The following is a 19,141-nucleotide window of genomic DNA, read 5'->3' on the forward strand; positions in this document are numbered from 1 at the left end:
AATGATATGAATGAAATGAATGAATGAAAATGAAATGAAAATCGCTTATTGTCACGAGTAGGCTTCAATGAAGTTACTGTGAAAAGCCCCTAGTCGCCACATTCTGGCGCCTGTCCGGGAATCGAACCGTGCTGCTGGCCTGCTTGGTCTGCTTTATAAGCCAGCGATTTAGCCTTGTGAGCGAAACCAGCCCCTCTGCCGTCACCCCCTTCCCCATACTGGTAATATCGCAGGGCTAATGATCGAGAGGCCTATGCTAATACTCTGGTGACGTGGATTCAAATTCCATTATGGTAGCTGGCGGAAATTGACTTCAATCAATTAAATCTGGAATATAAAACTAGTCTCAATGATGATGACCATGAAATCATCATCGATTGTTGTAAAAACCCACCTGGTTCACTAATGGCCTTTAGGGAAGGAAGTTGCCATCCTTGCCTGGTTTGGCCTACATCTGACGTCATTTTTAAAAATAGTACCCAATTCATTTTTTCCAATTAAGGGGCAATTTAGTGTGGCCAATCCACCTACCCTGCATATCTTTGGATTGTGGGGGCCAAAACCCATGCAAACACAGGGAGAATATATGCAAACTCCACACGGACAGTGATCCAGAGCCGGGATCGAACCTGGGACTTTGGCGCCATGAGGCAGCAGGGCTAACCCACTGCGTCACTGTACTGCCCTCTACATGTGACTTCAGATCCACAACACGTGGTTGGCACTTAACTGGCCTCTGAAATGACCTAGCAAGACATTCAGTTCAAAGGTAGTTAAGTATGGGCGAGAAATGCTGGTCTTGCCAGCGACGCCCGCATCTCATGAAATTTAAAAAAAAAACACCTACATTGAAACAGTGCTGTTCTTTTCTTGGGTTTCAATCGTAAACCAGCCATAATTGCCTGTATCTTTTTCCACTCCGATACACACAAACACCACTATAGCAGGAATACCTGTTAATAGAAGAAAACGATTTACATTTATTAACATTTAAAGAATACAGTGAGCAAGAACAGTCTTCTGGTTAGCTGCTACACCATTGCTGCACCATTTTGGATTTCTGTTTAAATTATTTAGCACACTGGGCTAAATTGCTGGCTTTGAAAGCAGACCAAGGCAGGCCAGCAGCACGGTTTGATTCCCGTAACAGCCTTCCCGAACAGCCTTCCCGCCGGAATTTGGCGACTAGGGGCTTTTCACAGTAACTTCATTGAAGCCTACTCGTGACAATAAGCGATTTTCATTTCATTTCATTTCAAATTACAGACTTTGGACAGACACCCCTGGACTAATACATTAGCCAGCACTTCCCCTTTAGGTTCTGTGGCAGAGCCCACAATGTCAGTTTGATAGACTTGGCAAGCAGCCAATCAGCACATTTGGAATCCGGGCCTTGGACCAATTCTCCTTTGGGATTGGTGGAGTTTTTCAGAAGCTTCTGGAACAGGAGAAGCCAGCTCCATTTTGTCAGTTTTAAGAAGAATTCAACCATGATGCAGCTTGACAGTTTTCTCTCTGTCTCTCTCACTGCCAGGGGATTTTAGAAGCTGCCAGTCAGAATTGTGAAGGGTCTCTTGCTTAAAACACAATGTGGAGATGCCAGTGTTGGACTGGGGTGGGTACAGTAAGAAGTCTAACAACACCAGGTTAAAGTCCAACAGGTTTGTTTCGAATCACTAGCTTTCGGAGCACACCTCCTTCCTCAGGTGAATGATAAAAGACACAGACAGCGAACAGGACTGTGAAAGAGGTCTCTGGAATTAGAAAGTGTAAGCCATTTTACCACAAGTCTGCAACACTCTAACTGTCTGAGGAACTGCAAAGAGCTCAAATTGAAGCTTAAAATGAGAGCTTTCTTTGTAATACAGCCAGTGTTTCTGCACAGAAATCAGACAAACAAAAGGCCTGCAAACATTCCAATTTAAAGCCCAGTAATATCTCAGAAGTATTACAACCCCAGGTTAAAGACTAACAGGTTTGTTTCGAATCACTGATTTGAAACAAACTTATTGGACTTAACCTGGTGTTGTAAGACTTCTTACTGTGCTCACCCCAGTCCAACGGCCGGCATCTCCACATCTCAGGGAGGCAGAGGCTCCACCTGGTGCTACAGGGATGGAAGTGCATCAACCTAAATCCTGTGTAAAGCTCCACCTGGTGGTCGAAGGGCAGCACTGCATCAACCTAAATCTCTTGAATAAATCTATTCCCCAGAGGCCACAACCACAGCAGCGAAGATTAATATGGAACCTTTTCCCTTAATCCCCATATTTAAAATCCTCTCCAACCCTTACCGTGTGTCGTGTGTCTGGGTGGAGAGTTCGAAGGGTTTTGCGGTTAGGTAGACTGGTAGGCCATTGTCCTGTTATTTTTTTTAATGCTTATTTTTTGTGGACTTTTTTTAAAATTAAGGGGCAATTTAGCATGGTCAATCCATCTAACTTGCACATCTTTGGGTTGTGGGCAGTGAAACCCACGCAGATACGGGGAGAATGTGCAAACTCCACACAGACAGTTACCCATTGTCCTGTTACTTAAATAGAAATAAGAAGATACAGTGCAGAAGGAGGCCATTCCGCCTAGCGAGTGTGCACCAACCCACTTAAGCCCTCACTTCCACCCTATCCCCATAACCCAATAAACCCTGCTAATCTTTTTGGACACAAAGGGCAATTTAGTATGGCCAATCCACATAACCTGCACGTCTTTGGACTGTGGGAGGAAACCGGAGCACCCGGAGGAAACCCACACAGACACGGGGAGAACGTGCTGACTCCGCACAGACAGTGACAGCTGAGCGGTGGCTCAAAAGGAGTGGCTCTCATCTAAGAACTTTGGTTAAGGCCCTTTAACCCCAACAAATGGGCACCAAAACGACATAGAATCCCCTGAACCAACCCCCCATCAACCACAGTACCAGCCAGAATGCCAAGGAACCAACAACCCATCCATAAAAGGCCGACCTCACAGAACTTCCAGCGTTGACCCAGGCGCTGATGGAGAAAATGATGGGTTTCATCACCTCTCAACTCCAGAAATTATGGAGAACCTCATGGCGGCCTTGGGGGCAGCGATCGAGGGCGCGATGGCCCGCATGAAGGAGGCAATGGGCAAAATGGAGCAGAGGCTTGAGGCCCAAGAGGCAACAATGCAAGTCCTTGGAAAAAGCTGCCATAGACCAGAGCGACTGGATCGTGGCACTCGAAGCCGAGGTGAAAAAGCTGGTCAGGATTCAAAAGGGTTGAGAAAAGGTCGACGACTGAAAGAATAATTCACGCTGGCAAAACCAATGGATCGTGGGGCTGCCAGAGGGCAGGAACCCCATAACGTACGTGGCAGCGATGTTCGGGAAGCTGATTGATGAGGGTTTAGCCAAGCCCCTGGAGGTAGACCGCGCACGCAGGTCACTTTGGCTGTGGCCCAAGGCTGGGGAACCACTGCAGGAGATGATTATCTGCCCAATAGTTACCGGGACAGAGTGCAGGATCCTGAGGTGGGCGAAAAACAAGAGGGCATGCAAGTGGGGACATTCCATCTCCCTGTATCAGGCCATTGGAGCAGACCTGGCTAAACGCTGGGCTGAATTTAATGGAGCCAAATACGTACTGTTCAAGAGCAAAGTGTGGTTTGGCATGCTTTACCCCGCCAAACTATGGGTCACCTAGCAAGGCAATGAATACTACTTCGAAGGAGGATGGGGGGACAAGGAGGGGGTAGCACATGGGTATTGAGGGCCAGTGTGTGAAGCAGGGTGTGGGTATAGGGTTAAGGGGGAGGGTAGAGTGCTGGTTACAACAGGTCGCATGTGGAGACGGTGAAAAAGAGGAAACCTACAGCTGCCATCTTGAGCGAGGGCAGGCCCGTGCGAACAGGGCCAGGGCAAAGGATGAGTATAGCTGAACCCACAGGATGGGGGGGAGAAGTGCAAACCGTCCCCCCGCCCCCACAATTAGAATAGCCTCATGGAACGTGAGAGGCCGATGAAAAGATTCAGAGTCCTTGCCCATATCAAAAGCCTGAGGATAGCCTTCCTAAAAGAGGATGCACCTAAGATAGAGAGGGACCGACTGTGGGTAAGGAAGGCCTGGGTGGGACAAATATCCAGGTGTATTTCGACATGAGGGCAAGGGGGATCGTCATACTAATTAACAGGACGGCAGCGATCATGGCGACTAATACAGTTACTGACCCGGGGGAACCAGGCGATGATCATGGGGGAAATAATAGCTTATAGGGAGGGCCCTTAGGTACAGGAAAGAAAGTTATGGTCAACGGGACTCTGAAAGTGACACCGGTAGTTCTGGTAAACATACAACCCAAACTGGGACGATGCGGAGTTCATCAAGAAAACAGTGGCCGAAATCCCTGACTTAGACACCCATCGACTCATCATGGGGGAGTGACTTTAATTGCGTGCAAGACATGAAAATGGACAGATGCAACCGTAGGACGGGAACCATATCAGGAATTACACGATAGCTCAACGCCTTTATGGAGCAAATGCAGGGGAGGGTGTGTGTGTGTGGACCCATGAAGTTCAATCACCCAAGGGGAAAAATAACTCTCCTCCCACGTGCACAAGGCCTACTTACGCATAGACCTTTTCATCGTAGGCAAAATGGTCCTTCCAGGGGAGTGAGGGAGGAATACTCTGCAATAGTGATCTCCGACCGGGTGCCACATTATGTGGATGAGCGATTTGAGGGGCCGGGCGAAACACCACCTCTCTCCCCCCCCCCCCCCCCCCCCCCCCCCCCCCCCCCCCCCCCCCCCCCCCCCCCACCACACACACACACACACAGTGGAGGCTGAAGACAACCCTCCTTGCCGATAAAGAATTCTGTAAAGAAAAAACAAGCCATTGACGGTTACGTAACCTGTAACCAGACCACAGAGATCTCACCCTCGATGCTCTGGGAGGCACTTAAGGCGGTGATCATGGGGAAATAATAGCTTATAGGGCCCTTAAGTACAGGAAAGAAAGGATAACTAGGCAGCAGCTGATCGATTCCATACTGGTGGTGGACCAGCGGTATACCCCTCGGCCCCAGCCCTTGACCACTGCTACACAAACGTCAAGGGTGCCTACCGCTCCATTCACGACCACATTTCGGAACATTGGACCACAAGGTGGTGTTCCTCCCGGCATATAAGCAGAAACGTAAGAGGGAGAATCCGGTTAAAAAGGTTATGCAATGCTGGTCTGAAGCAACGGATGTTCTTCTGCGCGACTGCTTTGAGTCAGTGGGCTGGTCCATATTCAAGAACTCAGCGGCCAACCTAAATGTGTATGCCACTACCATCATAGACTTCATTAGTAAGTGTGTCAAAAACTGCATGCCAAAGAAGGTAATATATGCGTTCTTCAGCCAGAAACCATGGTTTAGCTGGGAGATCAAGTCCCTACTGAAGTATAGGCCTGAGGCGTTCAAGACGGGTGACCCTGACCTTTAAAAGAAATCTAGGTATGACCTCCGCAAAGCCATCAGGGATGCCAAAAGACAATACTAGGCTAAGCTAGCATCCCAGACCAATGAAACGTACTCTCATTGGTAGTGGCAAGGCTTAAACAATATATTGGGCTACAAAGCAAAGCCGAGTAGAATCTTAGGCAACTGAGCATCCCTGCCCGATGAACTCAATGCATTCGAGCAGGAAGTCAATGAACCAATGTCAACTGCCCCAACAGCCTCGGATACACCCATACCTACTGTCACAGCCTCAGAGGTTCGATCAGCCTTCTTGGAAGTGAACCCACGGATAGCAACGACCCTGACAGAGTCCCCAGTGGTGCACTCAGATCCTGCGAGAACCAACTAGCGGGTGTGTTTACAGACATCTTCAACCTCTCCCTATTTGTTCTGATGTTCCCATCTGCTTCAAGAAGACCACTATCATACTGCTGCCAAAGAAGAACCAGGCAATGTATCTCAACGGCTATCAACTGGTGGCCCTCACATCTATCATTATGAAGTGCTTTGAGAGGTAAGTCATGAGATACATCAGCTCCAAACTTCCAGATTGCCTTGATCCACTGCAATTCGCCTACCGCCACAACCGGTCCACAGCAGACGCTATCTCCCTGGCCCTACACTCATCCCTGGAGCACCTTGACAACAAGGATTCCTACGTCAGACTTCTATTCATTGACTACAGATCCGCCTTCAGCACCATAATCCCAGTCAAGCCCATATCCAAAATCCAAAACCGAGGACTTGGCTCCTCCATCTGCAAATGGATTCTCAACTTCCTGACCCACAATCAGTGAGGATAAACAACGACACCTCCTCCATGATAGTCCTCAATACCGGGATTCCCCAAGGCTGCATACTTAGCCCCTTACTATACTCCTTATACACACATAACTATGTGCCAAAATTTGACTACAATTCCATCTACAGGTTTGCTGAAGACACAACCATCGTGGGTCGGATCTCAAACAATGATGAGTTCCAGTACAGGAGGGAGATATAGAACCTAGTGGCACCAGGACCTGGTAGACTTTTAAAAACAATTTGCAACAGCACTGGCCCCATACTTGCAGGAGATGTTCAACGATTCACTGTTGCAGGAAACCCTGCCGCCCACGCTGACACAGACGTCGATCTCACTGATACCCAAAAAAGACAAAGACCCGATGGAGTGTGAGTCTCTTTTAAATACTGACACTAAGGTCCTGACAAGAACACTGGCGAGTCGCGTGAGAGTTGCCGGACAGAAGTGACCGCGGAAGATTAGACCGGGTTTGTCAAGGGCAGACAGGAAACAGCGAACATCAGACACTTGCTGAATGAAATAATGACCCCACCTGGGGCGGGGACACCAGACGTGATCGTCTCCCTGGATGCTGAGAAAGCTTTCGATCGAGTAGAATGGAAGTACATCATGCAGGTACTTGACAAGGGTTCACCACGTGGGTTAAACTTCAGTACCGCGCTCCCATGGTGAGCGTGCGGATGTACGCTACCAGCTCCGTGAATGTTAGGCTCCATAGGTGAACAAGGCATGGGTGCCCGTATCCCTGCTCTGCTCGCACTGGCCATCGCTCTTAGATTGCTGGAGTGGTGGACGGGCATTCGGAGAGGGGTCAAGAAGCACAGTTTCACTCTGTGTGAATGACCTGCTCCTCTACGTGTCAAACTCCTGGCCAGCATGGAAAGATAACAGAACTCCTTAGAAAGTTCGGTGCCTTCTCTGGTTACAATGTCACCCTGGGGAAGAGCAAAATCTTCCTGATGAACCCCCAAAGGGGAGGAGCAGAGCTGGAGAAACTAACATTTAAAATGACCCAAAGTAAGCAGGTAACTGGGGATACAGATAGCTCACAACTGGACAAGGCTCCACAAGCGGAACCTTTTCAGCCTGGGGGAAGAGGTGAAGAGGGACCTACAAAGATGGGACTCACTGCCGCTCTTGTTAGCGGGAATGGTGCAGGCGATCAAAATGATCATGCTGTTCAGGTTCCTCTTCATATTCAGATCGCTTCCAATCTTCATCCCCAAATCCTTCTTCACCAGGATTGATTAGCTAATCATGGCCTTTGTCTGGGGGGACAAATCCGTAGGGTACGGAAAACCATCCTGCAAAGTGGGCGATGATGCGCGATCAATAACCACAGAAACGAAGGAGTAGTCCGAATTGAAGGCTTTAATCTACAAGATGTTTCCCCAGCAGCTTGAGTACAGAAAGAACGATGGCTGCTGGGAAACACGGGTTCTTATACTCCGCCTCATTGGGCGGAGCTACCTTCGTCTTGACCAATGAGAAAGCAACACTTGGGCCAATGAGCAGCGAGCCTTCTCCACCAACAGCAGCTCACACTCCCAGGTACCGTAGTACCTGTAGTCATACTACCACAGGTGACATGTGCAAGGCAAACATCCAGTCGACCACTGGGCGACAAATGTAGAGAGGGTGAGAGGGTGGCTGAGAAAGCCGGAGGCAGACTGGGTCCAAATGGAGGAGGCCTCCTGAATGGGGATATCTCTCCCGAGCGCTGGCCACTGGGTCCTCACTCCTGGTCCCCCCTCATGCATATTCTCGGAGCCCGGTGGTAGTGGCCATATTAAAGACCTGCAACCAGTTCAGGTGCCACTTCAAACTCGGTGGTATGTCGGTAGAGGCCCCCATCAGCATCAATCATAAGTTTACTAAGATAGACGCCACGTTTTGGACATGGAAAGAGGGACCTTGAAAGTGAAGGGCCTGTATGCGGACAGTAGATTAGCGTCTTTGGGGGAACTAATGGAGAATCCAACCCCCGAAAGGGAACGATCTTTGGTACTTGAAGTTGTGTGATTTCCTCCGCAAGGAGACCAAGATGTTGCCCCAGCTACCCCAACACACACCATTAAACACAATGGTAGCGCTGGACTGGCTAGGTGGAGACCCATGGAAAAATTTACCAACCTCTTCGAAGACCAGTTCAGAACCAGCAACTGGAGAGGGGAGGGGTGTGATGGAGGGAGGGATCAGACAGGAAGGGAAGTGGGGGACCCATAATTTTGGAGGGATGGGGCGGGGGGGGGGGGGGAGAACAGCCGGGAGAGGGGGAGAATGCATACAACAGAGGAAAGTTGGGGAGGCAGGCCCTATATCTGGTGGTACACGGGCCTCTCCCACACGTAAAAGACCGGGGAGGCAGAGCACCTTCTCATCGTCTGTAATGGATGGTTCTTTATGACTCTGTCACAGTAAATATTCTCTGTACGATGTACAGCAATGTAAATGAGGGAATGCTATTACTGGGACTATGGTCACAAACGCTGTGACAGCCTGCTGTTATTGTTTTTATTCTGGTTCGTAAATTTTGACACAAAGTGCTAAAACTCCAATAAAAATATTTTTCAAAAAGGAAAGGACACCTGGGTGTCCTCAGGCTGGCATGGGCAAGATGGGCCGAGTGACCTCCTTCTGTGCTGTAAATTTTATATTGTTCTATATTTCAAATTTTGGATTATAATCCTAGCTCCTATTTGGGATTACCCTGTATCACCTGTCCAGCGATCCCTCTTAACTTTAGCTTGTGAAAGACTTCCGGTGGCGGCTATGAGGGAGTAGGTCGCAAATGTGGTGGCTCCCGCCTCGGTCGGACTTTTGCACCTTTTCCCCTGACTTTTTCGCGCTTTTGAGCACGGAACTGTATGGACCTAAGAAGCCAGAGGGACCGTAAGCAGCAGAAGAAGTGGTCAAGTAAGGGCACAGTGGAGGCTGTGAGAGAGACCAGCATGGCTGATGCTCAGAGCAAGGCGCCGACAGCCCAGCCCACAATGGAGCAGCTGCTGCAGACTATGCAGGAGGGCTTTTTGGCTCTGAAGCGTGACAAATTGGAGCCGTTACAGAAGTTGATTGACCAGATGGGAAAAAGGCTGGATGATCAGGCTGAGAAGCTCCAGCAGTTGAAGAAGTCAGTGGAGGAGCAGGCTGACTTTCAAACGGTGGCGGATGTGGGGATTCGGAGGCTGAGGGACCAGCAAATAGTGCTTCTGGAAAGGCTGGAGGACCTGGACACCAGATCTCGCCGGCAGAATGTGAGAACCGTGGACCTCCCGGAGGGGACAGAGGGGCTAGACGCTCCCGCATATGTGGAGGGTCTGTTTCAGAAGTTGCTGGGGAACGAGGTGTTCCCACACCAGCCGGTGGTGGACAGGACACACAGAGTGCAGGTGAGGCAGCCGCGGCAAGGGGGTCCCTCACGAGCGAGGGACCCCCTTGCTTTCACAGGTACCTGGACAAGGAACGGGTGCTGCAATGGGCAAAGAGCACACAAAGCTGTATCTGGGACAATACCACCCTCCGTGTGTACCAGGATTTGAGCGCTGAGGTGGCCAGGAGGAGGGGAGGCTACAGCCAGGTGAGGGAGATACAGTATAAAAACAAGGTGAAATTCGGGCTGCTTTTTCCGGTGCGACTGTGGCTTATGTATAACGGTCAGCACCACTATTTCGAGGCACCCGAAGAGGCGATGGACTTCGTTAAGAAGCAAGGGCTGGCCCTGAGCTGAGGACGTTTGGACTCATGTTAGAACTTTTAAGTATATGTGGTGTCTCTCCCGTTTTGAAAAGTGCCTGCATGTTTGGGTCCGGTTTTGTCGTTTCTTTTTTCGACCTTGTTGGGAGGTTGGAGGGTGATAGGGATGTATCTTCTTTCTTTTTGTGTGCTTTTTGCGTGGTTTACCTGAATGTTTCCTGTTTGGGCTCTTTGATTAGTTGGAGTTTGGCTGGGGGAGCATTAATAAAGAAAACAGTTAAAAGGGTTGGGTTAAAATGGATGCTTATGGGGAACTTTGTGCAATCTTTTCCTGTATCTGTATGGGAAGGACTGAAGAGGGCCTGGTACTTCTAATCTCTTTTTTTCTTGTTTAACTTGAATTGTGCTATTGTGGGGGTTGTTTATGATTTATATAGAGCGTTTGCTTAAGTAGGGCTGATCTGGGGAAGTGGTGAGGAGGGGTCGGGGGTGGGGTGACTGGGAACAATGGGTGGGAGACGGGATGGCGCCGAGGCTGGGAGCCCCAGGCTAGCTGAGAGCAGCTAGTCAATGGGAGCTGAGGTGGGGGGTGTCCATATAGTTAATTTAGAGCAGGGGTTAGGTGATAGGATGGTGTTTCTGGGGGGGGGGGGGAGTTGTTCTGCTGATGGGGATGGAAACTTGGCATGGTAACAGTGAGGAGGTCATGGGTGGAGCCGGTCAGGAGGCGGGCCAGATGAAGCGTGACACATGGCTGGGGGGCTGGCCAAGGAAAGGGGATGGCTGATCGGCAAAGGGGGGGGGTGAAGTGCCCCCCACCAGGCTGATCATCTGGAATTTTAGAGGGTTAAACGGGTCAGTGAAGAGGGTGGGTGTGTTTGTGCATCTGCGGGTTCTGAAGGCGGACATAGTTTTGCTGCAGGCGACGCACCTGAAAGTGGCAGACCAGGTTAGGTTAAGGAAGGGCTGGGTCAGTCAGGTCTTCCATTCGGGGCTTGATTCTAAGACGAGGGGGGTTATGATCCTGATTAATAAAAGGGTTCAATTTGAGGCGGAGAGTACAGTCGTGGATTGGGGGTGGTAGGTTCGTTATGGTGAGGGGTAAGCTCGAGGGGGTGAGAGTAGTCCTGGTCAGTGTGTATGCCCCTAATTGAGACGATGTGGATTTTATTAGGAGGATGCTAGGGACTTGGACTCGCGTAAGTTGATCATGGGCTGGGACTTTAATACAGTCCTGGACCCGAGCCTGGACCGGTCCTGTTCAAGAACGGGCAGGTTGCCAGCGATGGCAAAGGAACTGAGAGGCTTCTTGGAAAAAATGGGGGGGAGCAGATCCGTGGAGATTTAGTCGGCCGACGGCGAGGGAGTTCTCTTACTACTCCCACGTCCACAAGTTGTACTCCCGAATTGACTATTTTGTTGTGAGTAGTGACCTGCTGGCCAGAATGGTGGGGGCAGAATATTTGGCAATTCCCATATCGGACCATGCTCCGCACTGGGTAGACCTGCAGTTTTGTAAGGACAGCTTTCAGCGCCCACCATGGAGGCTGGAAGTTGGACAACTCGTGGACGAGGTGGTGTGTGAGAGGCTGAGGAAATGCATGCAGGATTACCTGCAGGTGAATGATACTGGAGAAGTCTCGGCAGCGATGCTCTGGGAGGCACTGAAGGCAGTGGTGAGAGGGGAGCTGATTTCAATCCGGGAGTACAGGGACAGGACAGATAGGGCAGAGACGGACCGACTGATTAAGGAAATTCTACGGACGGACAGGAGCTACGCGGAATCCCCGAGGCCAGAGTTACTCAGGAAACGACAGAGGCTGCAGGCTGAATTTGTGGTGCTGACTACAGGCAAGGCTGCAGAGCAGCTTAGAAAGGTAAAAGGCACGATTTTTGAGCATGGGAAGAAGGCCAGAAGAGGGAAGCGGCTAGGGAAATAGGGAGGGTGGTGGATGGGGAAGGTAATCTAGTGGGTGATCCAGCGGGGCTGAACAAGGTCTTTAGGGACTTTTATAGGAAGCTGTACACTTCCGAACCACCTGGGGGACGGGGGGGGAGGGGGGGGGGGGGGGGGGGGGGGGATGAGGCGATTCCTGGACGGACTGACCTTCCCAAGAGTGGGGAGGGGGTTGGTGGACGGACTGGGGGCCCTGGTCAGGATCGAAGAGGTATTGGGGGGCCTGAAGGTCATGCAGTTGGGTAAAGCCCCGGGGCTAGACGGGTCCCCGGTGGAGTTTTACAAAAAATGCCGGGATAGTGGGTGGTGCTGGTCAGGGTCTTTAACGAGGCAAGAGACAGAGGAGTTTACCCCCGACGATGTCGCAGGCCACCACCTCGCTCATTCTGAAAAGGGATAAGGACCCGGAGGCCTGTGGGTCATACAGGCCGATCTCTTTGACTAACGTAGACGCCAAGTTACTGGTCAAGATTTTGGCGACCAGAATTGAGGACTATGTACCGGATGTAATTGTGGAGGACCAAACCGGGTTTGTAAAGGGGAGGCAACTGGTGGGCAACCTTAGAAGGCTGCTCAACGTTATTATGATGCTCCCGGAGATTAGGGAGGTATAGATAGTGGTAGACATGGATGCTGAAAAAGCTTTTGACCGGGTCAAGTGGGATTATCTGTGGGAGGTACTAGGATGGTTCGGGTTTTAGGCGGGGTTCATCGACTGGGTTAGGCTATTGTATCAGGCCCCGGAGGCGCGTGTAAGGACTAACAGGACGACATCGGACTACTTTAGCCTGCACCATGGGACAAGACAGGGCTGCCCTCTCTCCCCACTGCTGTTTGCGCTGGCCATAGAGTCGCTGGAAATTGCACTGAGAGCTTCTAGGGGCTGGAAAGGGCTGGTCCGGGGGGAGTGGGGGGGGGGGGGGGGGGGTGTGGAACATAGAGTCTCATTATACGCAGATGAACTGCTGTTATATGTATCGGACCCAATGGTGGGGATGGACGGTATTATGGCAACCCTGAGGGAATTTGGCTGGTTCTCCAGATACAAACTGAACATGGCTAAGAGCGAGTTATTTGTAATTCAGGAGAGGGGGCAGGAGAGTAGGCTGAAGGGGTTGCCGTTCAGGCTGGTGGGGGAGAGTTTCTGATATTTGCGGATTCAGGTGGCATGGGACTGGGGCAGGTTGCATAAGCTCAACCTGTCCCGACTGGTGGAACAAGTGAGGGAGGAAGTCCGGAGATGGGATGTGCTCCCGCTGTCATTGGCGGGGAGGGTGCAGACTGTTAAGATGACGATTCTCCTGCAGTTCTTGTTTGTTTTTCAGTGTCTCCCCATCTTTATCCCGCGGTCCCTCTTGAAGAGGCTGAATAAAATTATTCTGGGATTTGTATGGGCTGGGAAGTCCCCACGGGTGAAGAGGGTGATGCTTGAAAGGAACAGAGGAGAAGGGGGGCTGATGTTGCCGAACTTCAGTGACTACTACTGGGCGGCCAACATAGCAAAGATAAGAAAATGGATGGAAAATTGGAGCGGATGGAGGCTGCTTCGTGCAGGGGCGCTAGTTCTGCTGGCACGGTACTCAACCAGCCCGATAGTGATGGCGGCTCTTCAGATCTGGGGCCAGTGGAGGAGGCATGTAGGCGAGGTAAGAACATCGGTGTGGACCCCAATCTGCAATAACCACCGATTTGCCCTGGGGAACATGGATGGGGTGGGGTATCGACTGTAGAGGAGGGCGGGGATTGTGAGGATGGGGGATCTGTTCCTGGAAGGGAGCTTTCCGAGCATGAGGGCACTGGAGGAGTAGTTTGGGCTGGCGAGAGGGAACGACTTTAGATACTTACAGGTGCGGGATTTTGTGCGCAGACTGGTGCCGTCCTTCCCACATCTCCTGCCGAAGGGGAGGCAGGAGAGGATAGTTCCTAGGGGAGAGGTGGGAGAGGATAGAGTTTCTGACGTCTACAAGGAACTAATGGGAGCTGAGGATACGCAGACCGAGGACCTGAAGCTTAAGTGGGAGGAGAAGCTCGGGGTGGGGGGGGGGGCGGTGGTGGAGATGGAGGACGGTACCTGGGCGGAAGCCCTGAGCAGAGTAAACACGACTGCAACATTCGCCAGGCTCAGCCTGATCCAGTTTAAGGTCGTACACCGGGCCCACATGGCGGTGGCCCGGATGAGCAGATTCTTTGGGCTGGAGGACAAGTGTGCTAGATGTGCCGGAGGGCCAGCTAACAATGTACACATGTTCTGGTCGTGCCCTAAACTCAGGGGTATCGGTAGGTGTTCGCTACTAGGTTTTGCCCGAAGATGGCAGCCATTTATTGACTTCTTCGCAGAGGAGTAAGCGTCAGCAGTGGGGGGAGGGCTAGGATAGAGTAGAGTAGGAGGATATTGAGACATGTACAGAGCCGTGGTTTGCACTATGTTGAATTTGTGTCTTGACTTTTTTTTTGTACTGTCCAATGTCACTTTTTCTATATGCCTAAAGGACCTCAATAAAATTGTTTGTTTTTTAAAAAAAAAACTTTAGCTTGTGAAAGACAGATCTTTAAGATACTAAATAGGTTGGGAAGACTGATCCATTTCTCCACAAAGTAAAGGATCTCAGAGTATTATCATCCTTCATCCAGACAGCCTTTTTAACAAGTTGCAGCCAGAGTATAATATTTTGGATATTATGAGGAACTGGAAAGCTCTGTTCAGATTCAGGTTCAGGCATTAATGATACAGAAAACTATGTAAATACTAAGCAATGTGGAAGTTTATTAAAGAACTGAACAAACAATTTTCAGGTACTGACAGTCAATTGCAACATTATGGTTCTGGGGAAGGATAGAAAATACTATCTTATTCTTAATAGAGAATCCAGTTTTTAAGTTCAAATATTGTTACAGTAAAACATGCAAGTAGTCTATTCAATAGTTATTAAAGTAACATTTACTTTCATTCTTCCAAATGAAGGCTACAGAGTTATAGTCACTTGGTAGTACAGAGCTTGAGGATTAACTTGAAGTTTTGAGGAGAAACTAGTCCAAAACCCCTGAAAAGTTGGAGAGCAACTAAAAGTTTTGGTATATGTTAGGTGTAGATTGGAGTACATTGGAAATTTTGTAGGAGCTAAAAAAGCATAAGCACTAATTTGGAAAAAACCCTCTATCTCCAGTGAAACAATCTCAGAGGAAGAAGGGCCCAAAGCTTTGATGTACTGAGGATTAAAAATACCTTTAGAAGGGGCCAAGTATTTGAAGAAATTGAATTAGAAATCAGGGAAATTAATATGTTCAGTTACCAAATTGTAAATCAGGGTTGATGGATACCAGAAATTATGGCCTATAAATTAACCCAGCATATAAAATTAATCCATTTTCCTCGGCCCAAAATTATGGTTTTGCACATTGTCAGTGTTTACGTTGACCTCCCCTTTTCAGCATGACACGTGATACTTGTATTCGTAGTGAGCTTCAATTTTTCACCCCACAGTTTTATTTACCTGTACCATCCCCACTTCTGATCTTATTATGGAAGGAAGGTAAATTTAAATTATTTTATTTGTGTCCATAACAACAGTGACCACATTTCAAAATTCATCCATCGGTTGTAAAAAGCTTTGAGACCTACCAAGGATGTGGAAAGATGCCAAATAAATGCTTTCATTATGGAGTTTGCACATTCTTCCAGTGTTTGCGTGGGTTTCGCCCCCAGAACCCAAAGATGTGCAGGCGAGGTGGATTGGCCATGCTAAATTGCCCCTTAGTTGGAAAAAATGAATTGGGTACTCTATGTTTATTTATTTTTTAAATGCTTTAATTCTTTCCTGGTTACGTCTCCATCTTTTATTCTCCACTTACTTTTGTTTTCCTCCTTCATTTGTTGTTTTCAATCATTTCACACACCATTGACAGATGGTATGCTTGGGCAGGTGAACAAGGAGTATGTAAGGCGAGTGCATAGTGTAATTCAACCGTCCTTTCTAAATGTTACACTGTCTGTTACCAACAGTGGTGAAATAATAAAAATAATCCAGTAAAAGCTAATGAAGGTGTATAATCTTCTGACTGAAATGAAGTAGCAGAATGGGAGATGGGTAGGCTTCATGAATGTATTATCTTTAGGGAATATTTGTTCTTAACTATCCAATTGGGTACCTGTCTTTTTACACTATTGCATAAAATGTTGTATTAGAGCAATTAATTGTTTGTGTGTAAAGCACAAAATATGGTCAATACATCAGACCACAAAAGTATAAGGGGAAACATTCTTACTCACCCCAACCAATTACAGCCAGTTTTTGCATGTAGTATTTTATGTAGGTGTTGAACACTTTGATCAGCATCAAGTACAGCTGAAATGCTTCGATTCCCATCCAGGTAAAAGTGCACAGCAATGAATAATGTAGACAAACAGCAATAGTCTTACAGAGACCATTATTTTTCACCGTACTGAGCCATACATTAGACAAGAAGTTCACGTTTAGAAGAAATATGGCAGCACAGAGGTTCATGTGGATCTTAGTGACTTGATCACTTTTGACCTTCCTTAAAACAACAACAAAAGAAAGAGAATGTTTTACCAACATCGTGGGGGTAGTTACCCAGTTACACTTCAGGCACCTTTTAAAACAATATATATATTCAAGCAGACAGTTTATTTCCACGGTCCTTCGAACATTTCTCTAATCATCTCTCTTCATTTGAACAATAGAATCACTACAGTGCAGAAGGAGGCCATTTGGCCCATCGAGTCTGCACAAACCTTTTGAAAGAACAGCCTACCTAGGCCCACTCCCCTGTCCTATTCCAGTAACCCCACCTAACCTATACATCTTTGAACACTAAGCACCAATTTTAGCATGGCCAATTCACCAACTGGAACATCTTTGGCATGTGGGAAGAAACCCAGAGCACCTAGAGGAAACCCATGCAGACACAGGGAGAAAGTGCAGACTCCACACAGTCACCCAAGGACAGAATTGAACCCGATTCCCTGGTGCTGAGGCAGCAGTGCTAATCACTGTGTCACCCTGATGCCTAGAGATCTCTGCTTGCCCAGGTGAATTTTTCAATCTCCAATCATTTTTAATTTTTTCCAATTAAGGGGCAATTTAGCGTGGCCACTCCACCTAGCCTGCACATCTGTGAGTTGTGGGGGCAAAACCCATGCAAATACGGGGAGATTGTGCAAACTGCACATGGGATCGAACCTAGGACCTTGGTGCCGTGAGACAGCAGTGCTAACCACCGTGCCGCCCCAATCTCCAACCATAACAATGGTGGAAGATCTGTGAAATTCCTGAAGAAGTGGTGTGAATGCCGAAAAAAAAAAGACAGGTGATCGTGAAAATTCCCACAAATGTTCCAGGAAAATGTTGAAAAGCAGCCAAAGATTTGCTTTTATTGGACATTAGAAGCCTGGTAATGCTTAAATGGACCTGCTGACTGATTTGTAATGTAACTGGTATAGGTAGGGGCCTATAAATGGGTGAAGGCACCATTCATTATGTTGTTATCAAGTCATGTGCGTCATGATTTTCTACTGGTAAGGACGGTTTCATAAAATACACCCATCCACGTCTGGGTGAGCTTTTGCAAGCAAATGGGAATGTTAGCTATGTCAGGACTGTAAGAGGTGAGAGTTTGCGGATGATAAGATTGTTCTGGATTTTCACATCAACAGTAAAGTTTCCTGATTTGAGACAGTGCTGGTTGGAGCCTTTCAGTTAGAGTGTGAGGTAGGGACATTCTGAGACTGAAGGGAAGCAATGGAATTTCTTCATAATTTGCTCCAAAGTTTAGCCATAGCTCAAGGGAAAGTGGTAGGGAAACTATTGGAGACAATTTTGAAGGAGAGAATCTGGACGCGATTCTCCCAAAACATTTCTAAGGTCATTTGTGTGGGTTTTTCAGGGCACTACCCGCCGGCTCTGCGGGCGAGTTCGCCACCGCTATTCAATCACACTTAGTCACTCTTTTGGGCCCTGGGGAGTTTCTGACCGGTTTAGCCCACACTTAGAATTACGTTTAGTACGGGGATCGGTACTAAGATTGGGCCGCCATTTTGAAAGGGTGCCCCGGTCTCTAAGTGAGCTTGTGGGTGCCTCACACCTCTCCATTCATGGGCAATGTCATCCCCCACACACATGGACACAACCACCCCCCCCCCCCCCCCCACACAAGTGATGACTCCCCACTATGGGTTACCTGGGGGTCCCCCTTCTTCAGGCCCCTTACAGCATCCACTCCCTTCTAGGACGCCCACTCATCACCCACCCAACCTCCCGGAGGACCATACTTACCTGCCCCGCACTCCCTCACCCTTCAAACCCCTCCCCCCCTCTACCCTTATACCATGGGCATGCCCCCCCTCACCTCCTGGCCTTTGGTAATGCCACACTGGCACTCAGGCACCCTTGCACTGCCACCCTGGTGCCCAGGCAGTGCTCCTGCCAGCTTGGCAGTGCCATACGGGCACCTTGGCAGTGCCATGGTTCCCATGTTCCAGGGGAGGACCAGGTGGCCACCCTGCACTTACCCTGACTACCCAGGGGTCTCAGATGGCCCGGGAGACCTTCTGGGTGACGTTCCACTGGTTTATGTTTGTGTGGACCAGCACTGATCGGCACCCAGCTGCTGCCTACCTGGGGAGGCCGGTGGATCGAGAGAGGCAGGTTGGTCCCAGGCAGGTTGGTCATGAGTAGGTTTAAGACCTACTTTATTCGGTCCCATCCATTTGGGGCAGAGTTCTGACTCCGAACTCTCGTGGGACTTCGGAGACTCTTGCAAGGCGCGGAGCCTGTCGGGAGGCTCACTGCATGCCTCTCCCGGTATTCTCCAGCCTCATTGTGCTCGCGCTTGAGCACAATGCGGCCGTAGAATCGCGCCCTCTATCTCCACTTGGAGAGGCAAGGTTTGACAGGAATAGTCAGCATGGATTTCTCAGAGGGAGGTCATAGAACATAGAACATAGAACAGTACAGCACAGAACAGGCCCTTCGGCCCTCGATGTTGTGCCGAGCAATGATCACCCTACTCAAACCCACGTATCCACCCTATACCTGTAACCCAACAACCCCCCCTTAACCTTACTTTTTAGGACACTACGGGCAATTTAGCATGGCCAATCCACCTAACCCGCACATCTTTGGACTGTGGGAGGAAACCGGAGCACCCGGAGGAAACCCACGCACACACGGGGAGGACGTGCAGACTCCGCACAGA

At 49.2% G+C, this 19,141-nt stretch overlaps 1 protein-coding gene across 1 annotated transcript in view; it reads right to left on the reverse strand.

The window, feature by feature from the left end:
* The window catches only part of LOC119971420 (adhesion G-protein coupled receptor G2-like), a 198,378-nt gene that overhangs the window by 20,371 nt on the left and 158,866 nt on the right, over positions 1–19,141 (reverse strand). The window contains exons 11-12 of the mRNA XM_038806911.1: positions 16,194–16,462; positions 848–953 (exon numbers count right to left, since the gene is read on the reverse strand). Of these exons, the coding sequence (XP_038662839.1) occupies positions 848–953; positions 16,194–16,462 (375 nt within the window). The remainder of the gene's footprint in view (positions 1–847; positions 954–16,193; positions 16,463–19,141) is intronic.

This window comes from Scyliorhinus canicula, chromosome 9, assembly GCF_902713615.1.
Source record: "Scyliorhinus canicula chromosome 9, sScyCan1.1, whole genome shotgun sequence".
Classification (NCBI taxonomy): Eukaryota; Metazoa; Chordata; class Chondrichthyes; order Carcharhiniformes; family Scyliorhinidae; genus Scyliorhinus; species Scyliorhinus canicula.